At 51.0% G+C, this 6,671-nt stretch overlaps 1 protein-coding gene across 1 annotated transcript in view; it reads right to left on the reverse strand.

The window, feature by feature from the left end:
- Positions 1–2,992, reverse strand: part of LOC114627506 — a 23,207-nt gene extending 20,215 nt beyond the window's left edge. Inside the window, exons 1-2 of the mRNA XM_028775347.1 lie at positions 2,868–2,992; positions 1,618–1,834 (exon numbers count right to left, since the gene is read on the reverse strand). Coding sequence (XP_028631180.1) covers positions 1,618–1,834; positions 2,868–2,976 — 326 coding nt within the window. The 5' untranslated portion in view covers positions 2,977–2,992. The remainder of the gene's footprint in view (positions 1–1,617; positions 1,835–2,867) is intronic.
- Positions 2,993–6,671: the final 3,679 nt, after the last annotated feature.

The following is a 6,671-nucleotide window of genomic DNA, read 5'->3' on the forward strand; positions in this document are numbered from 1 at the left end:
AAAAAAAAAAAAAGAAAAAAAAAAGAGTCTATGAGCTTTTCAAAAGAAAAGCCAGTAGGCAAGGGCATGGAGAAGCAAGAGTCCTGGAAGCCCCCTAGTTTCCATGAAGGACTCAGGCTCTGCTGAGCATCCTTAAGTGTTGTTCTCTCTTCCCTTCTGAGGCCTCAGGTGCCTCTCCTCCCTAGGCTTGGAGGGGTAAAGTTTGCACTGTGGACACCAGTGTCAGCTACTACTGATTCCTCTGGAGCCACCAAGGCTGGCAGCAACATGTTCTATTACAGGAAGGAATCTGGCTACCAGCATGGAGCCCTCTGGAGGGAGTTTCTTTTCCTGTTTGTTTCAAAACAGGGTCTCGTATATCTGGGGTAGTCTCAAACTTTCTATGTAGCTGAGTACTGAACTTCTGATTCTCTTGTTCAACCTGGAGGATATTTACAGGTTCAGTCTATGTGGTGTTTCCTTTATCCCTCCCAAGCCATGTCCTGGGATAGGGTAGGCTTATAGCCATGGCATGATTACCCAGGTAGGGTGGAGGTATCTCGGACGGTACCAACACTTGGCATAGCTGGGATGGAATTTGCCTGTGCTGCTCACAGGCCTCCCTGGGCACTGTCCCTACACTATAGTTCTCTGACCTCTCTATTTTACTCCCACCAGAAAAATCCACTTTGGAGTCTTAGGACCTATGGGTCTTTCCTTGCTCATGTTGGCGAGGGACTCATGCATTCATGGCTGAGCCTGTGGCTGTGCAGGTCACCTTGAGGGGGACCTGCCTCTAACCAAAATCAGTACCGTTCATCTAGGTGGGCTCTTGCTCTACCAGGAAGCTTCAACTCAGAACAGACAGCATGATGGGGCATCCAGGGACCAGCTAAGGGACTACAGACCTGATACTAACATTTGTCATGTGGGAGGTCAGGACAGGTGTGGCCATATTTTCATGGGTTGCAGTGTTTTTGCATCCAAGTTCAAAGTGAAGTCCTGGTCCCTAGTACTGTAGAACATGACCTTATTTAGAAAGATACTGACTGCCAGCATGATTAGTAAGGGCCATGATTAGAAGTCATACTGGAGCAGGCTAGACTATAAGCCAACATGGCTGTGTCCTTAGAGAAAGGGACTTCGGACCCAAGGATGCCCCATGAGGTGCCAATATCTGGTACCAGCATCAGAGATTGTTAGTGGATTCTAGGAGCAAGGTCTGTGCCCTGCTTCCAGGAAGCAGCTGTAGATCCCTGCCTTGGCCTCCGTTCTACAGGGAGACCACTGGCTCTGGATGCCTTAGTGTGGCTGTGCTGACAAACCCACATAATTGGCAAACTTGGATCTTGAGATATACTCATGTCATTCAAAGGCAGGCAGTTAACTGAAACTATTTTGGAAACACTATTCAAATTTGTAAATCATAGGAGTGAGGAACCACAGTGGGGAAGACCCTGCTTCCTTCCTTGGAGACGTCTGGAAAGGTGTCCACACAGTAGGAGGACACCTGCTTGGTGCATTCGAGGCTGGGGAGATGCTGTAGACCCCAGGCTGCCTGCCCACCTCTGCTCTACTTGACAGGGAAAGGCTTCCAGAGGGAGAAGAGAGGCCCAGGCTACTGCACTGGCCACTCACCCGGCTGTCTTCAGCAGTTTCTTCAGCTCAGGCACAGTCTTCCCAGACAGCAGGTCCCCCACGAGTGACAGGTCCAGCCCACTCTTCTTCACAACAAGCTCCTTTCTGAAGAAGGGCAGGTGGTCCACGACAGACACACCCTCACTTGGGGATCCGGTCACAGTCATCCTGATCACACCCTTCAGGACCCGGTGCTTTAATAATAGATCCGAGATGTCTGGGGACAAAACAACTCCTCAGGGTTCACTCAGCCAGTCAGCAAACACTCACTGGCACCTGAACCCAGCTAGAAGGTAAGACAGCCATTCGACAACTAATTCTTACGAGGTGACCAGAGCTCAGATCTCAATGTATTGCCCAGGTTGGTTTCAAACTCCTGGGCTCAAGTTATTATCTCTGGCTCAGCCTTACCTTGCCACTTAGCTCAGCCAGCAAGTCAAGTCTGCGTGGCTTAAGGAGGCGTGCAGCTCCCACTGCTCTGGAGTTGACATGGTAGTCAGCGAGAAAGACAAACTAGAACTCAGACCAGCAAATGAAGTTTGTTTTGGAAGTGTTATAGGAAAGTGAAACAGGGCAGAGTCCAAGTGTGACTGGGGTGAAGAGGGTCTGCTTTGGACATGGAGGTCCTTGAGGACTGCTGTAAGGAAGAGGCTTAGGGCAGAGCAGACACCACAAGGAGGTGAAGGAACTCATTATGGAAGAGTCTAGGGAGAACAGCAGTATATGCAAATGCTGTCAGGTCATAGATTCTCAAGCTGGGACAACAAGCACCCTACAGACAAGCGGCAGGGAGAAGAGCAGGCAGGCAGACAGGTTAGCAGGTGCTGTGTCGGGACAAGGCCATTGAAGAGGTTTCAGCAGAGGGCTGTGGGAGCCAGGAGAGACCTGGCTGCTACAGGGAGATCAGATGTTTCTGGAGGAGAGGTGGTAAGGACTTTGTCTTCCAGAGTCAGCGCACACTACATTGAGAAGGAGAGAAAGGGGGATGTCCCCACACTAGCCAAGAAGGCAGCCATGACCTCTATGCAGTTAGTGGGCAGGGGTGGTGGTAAGGGAGACACTGGGGAGTTTGAATGACAGGGTGAGGACTGTTCATGGCAGGTGGGAAGCACAGCAAGTGTTAGAGCAGAGGAGGGGCAAGGGATGTGGATGGCTGGTAAATGGGCCCCAGAGAAGAAGCCCAGAGCTGTGGTCCACTGCTCTGCCTTCTTAGAGGGCATGCTTCTCCAAGCTCATTCCTTGAGATTCACCTGTTTCCAGCTGGCTCTCATTGATCCGCAGAGAGAGAGGACCGTGGATTTTCCCTTGGGCTTGGGACAGCATCCCCCAGCACAACAGCAGTGTCCACAGCAGCGGCATCCCCACTTCAGAACCTGCGGCCGTGGAAGTAGGAGCTTATGTCCTCTCCAGGGTCCCACAGCCCTGTGGCCCCACCCCGTATCCTGCCCCCATCTTTTTATGTTCCAACTGTCCTGCTCTGGGCCTGACTCCCTATGGTACACTGTAAGTGGCAGAGCTTGATCTGATTCCAGCATGACTGGGTGCTAAGAACCTCTGCTGTATTTCTCCCTATGATGGCGGAGGCACAGCAAACATCTGTGTGTGTGGGTGCTGTCTCCCGTGTCCTTACCACTCTCTATGAGTCCTTCCAGATCTCTCAGGCCTGTGTCATCAGCTTTCTTAAAGGACTAATCTTATATACCAAACTGAAGCAAAGGGTGGGTACGTGGTGGGAAGCCAAGGCCCCTGGCCAGAGCTTGGCATGCTCAATTCTTCAGTGAAAGAATCACTTCTCTTGGCACTTTGCAGGGGCTTTTGGCCAAAACTGATAGAGCCTGTTACTGAGGTGGGGGTTGGGGTGGGAAGGGGGAAGCAAGCTCAGAATGTGGCCACTGGACCCCAAGGAGGAAGTGGGCTGGTCGTGGGCCCTTTCCCTTTGGCATATCTCCAGCTCTTGTGAGAAGTACAGAGGCTGCTAATGCCAGATATGACTGGCATAGATCCCAAGGTGGTAAGGGTGTGTGTGTGTCTGTGCACACATGTGCACGTGTGAGCTGGTGAGGGGCAAAGATGAAGCTGGCAGTGTCCACCTTGTTCCTGCTGTTCCCATGTCCTTCCTATGTATGTCACCTAGGCTCTTACCTCATTTCTACCCAGATGTGGTCACCAGAGTTGCAGACAGGTCCTAAATGATTGCTTTGACTGCGTAGGAGCTGAGTAATGGAGAACAAATTGTGTTCATTTCCTTTTTAGCCTCACTCAGAAGACGATAAACCTACCGATGGTTTTGGGGAGATGGTGAAGGCCAGCGTGGCAGCAACTGTGGAGTAGTGAGCACAGGCCAGGTGCACGGGAAGGGTTAACAAGCTGTCCCGATCATGTGCATTCCATACAGAAGGAGCCAAGAAACAGAGGAGTAAGCTGTTCCAGCAGGGTCAGGGAGCTTGCCAGAGAAAGCTGGGGTCTGATGCTAGGGCCCAGAGCTTTGCTGGTTGCACCACAGCAGTTCCATGACTGAGCTCTCTGCCACCTACCTGTATAGAGGTCCTGCCCTGTGCGAACCTAGCACCCCATGCTAGGCTCCTGTGTGCACCTGACTATGAGGGCCCCTTCATTATCAGGTGGTGACCACCACCAACTATCCCTGTTGTCTGGGGATTTTCAATAGAATTTTCTCCTTTACAACTCAGGGTGCAAGCAGGGCGGGTGTTAGCTCCAATTTCCTTTTCTTTTTTGTTTTAGACTTTCTTTTTTGAGATTATAATATTACATCATCTCTCTCCTTCCTTCCTCAATCCTTTCCTCAGGAGTTCCAGTTTTATCCTGGAGGCTCAGGCTTGGGAGCTGGTGCAAGATGGAGTTCCAAGAGACAGCAGATACACAGGAAGCACAAGGCTGACCTCGGCTTGTTCTGAAGTGCTTCCTTCAGCCAACAGGACAGACTGGCAGTGAATGTTCACAGGATTTGGTGGAATATGGTAGAGAATATAGAAGTTCTATATTTTAAGATTATTTTTTAAAAATGTATATGTATGTGTGTGTGCCTACATGAGATTATGTGAACCACACATGGGCATATGCTTTGGTAGCCAGAGGGTACCAGATTCCCTGGAATTGTAGTTACAAGTGGCTGTGAGCTTCTTGGTGTAGGTTCCAGGCCCTCTGCAAGAGAACACGTGATCTTAATCTCCGATCCACCTCCATCTCAAAGAGTGAGGTATATATTTTTTTAATTTAATGTGTGGGTGTTTTGCCTGTATTTATCTCAGTATTACCATACATATGCCTGGTGCACATAGAGGCCAGAAGAAGGCACTGGATCCCCTGGCACCGGAGATACAGATGGTTGTGAGCCATGAAGTGGGTTCTGGGAACTGAACCCAGCTCCTTTGAAAGAGCAGCCAGTGTTCCTCTCCACTGATCTGTCACTCCAGGCTCAAGACCTGGGTTGTTTTCAAACATGATCTTGTGATGTAGTCTAGGCTGGCCTCCAGCTAGTAATCCTCCTGTCTCACTCAGCCTTCTGAGGAGCGAGGGTCATAGATAAGTGTCACTTAAGGACAATCTATAAGATATAACTTGGAATTTTCTCTTTACTGTTTCCGAGACTCGGATTTAAGAAGAGTTTTCACTCTTTCTGTTGAGGAAGGACGCAGAGTCTCAGAGCCCTGCTTGTGGGACTTGAGAACCCCTGCCTCTAGGGTCTCCTGTCTCTCTGGATCAGGGCTGGCAGTTTCAGGGTCCTGTCAGATGCAGGTCAGCACAGAAACAGTTCCTCTTCTTTCCCTTGGAAAGCAGAGCAAAGAAGAGGGTGGACGAGGAAGGAGCCTGGAAGAAGAGGCAGCGGCATGCTGCTGGGTACAGGAGAGTGTTGCATAGGCTGTGGGAAGGCAGGTGGTCCATCAGCGCTAAGATCCCTCTAGTGTGACCGACATGGACAAATGGTCTTGGTATCTGCAGTAGGCTGATACCCAGATTTGAGTGGAGTGTATCTAGGAGATGACCCTCATAACAGTGGAGAGTAGGCTGTGGCCAGCTGCTGTGTGTGCCCACGTTCCTTCTTGTGGGAGGCCTGGGAGCCAGAGGTGAGATTGGACCTCAGAACTGTCCCTTGCCCAGGGAGTAAGGATCCAGGCATCTTCATCAGCCCCTTAGGAGACCCCAGGGGATGATGGACCTGAGGGGCCTTGGCCACAGCTATGTTAGGAGAGAGTCTTCCTTTTCAACATTCAAATCTGGTGATCACATGGGGTGGAACAAATTGCCTTATGGTGACCAGGTGGCACTACAGACCAGAGGTGTGGCAGAAATGTGCTTTAGCACTGAGTACTGTCCCTTCTAAGACACTACCCCTGTCTTCCTGTAAGGGCTCTTGTGTGACTGATGGCTGTGGCTGGGTGTGGGGAACGACCCAGGCTCAATGAACAGATGCCTATTGTCCTATCTCAGAATGTTGGGGCTTCAGGGAAACCACGGAGACAGCGGCTGCCATGCGTGTCTGAGTAGGAAAGGTCTTGGTGATAAGATGTCCCCTGAGGTGTCATGGAGCCACTGGCTGAGTGCCTCATTTCATCTCCCCCTCAGCTCTGCAAGGTGAGAACCATCATTCTCCCACTTGACAGAGAAGAGCACAGAAGCCCACCTAGGGGAAGCTGCATCCTGTTTGCCTGTCTCCAGAACCATAGGACTCAGAGAGCATATGACCCACCATACCAACAAGATCAGCAAAGTGGGTGTCTCCCCATCCAAAAGGGAGGTGATCCCAACCGCAACTACTATTCTGTGGTCATGCCGTTTCCATAAGACAAAGACTGCTTCAGGTTGGCTCAGAGGTATCTGAACCCCACCCTCATGTCTCTGTCCATATCCCAGGCCTGCCAGAGGTGGAGTGACTCCCACGCTGGACAAAACCACCCTGACAACAGGAGCCACTGACAAGTGTTTATTAATTGCAGGGGATAGTCCACATGGCAGGCTTCCACACTCCCAGCTGGGACCGGGCCGGGGCTGCTGCTACTGGCCAGTCTTCATCAGGAGAGGGCAGAGCCAGGGTT

The sequence above is a fragment of the Grammomys surdaster genome, unplaced genomic scaffold (assembly GCF_004785775.1).
Source record: "Grammomys surdaster isolate TR1022 unplaced genomic scaffold, NIH_TR_1.0 254, whole genome shotgun sequence".
NCBI lineage: Eukaryota > Metazoa > Chordata > Mammalia > Rodentia > Muridae > Grammomys > Grammomys surdaster.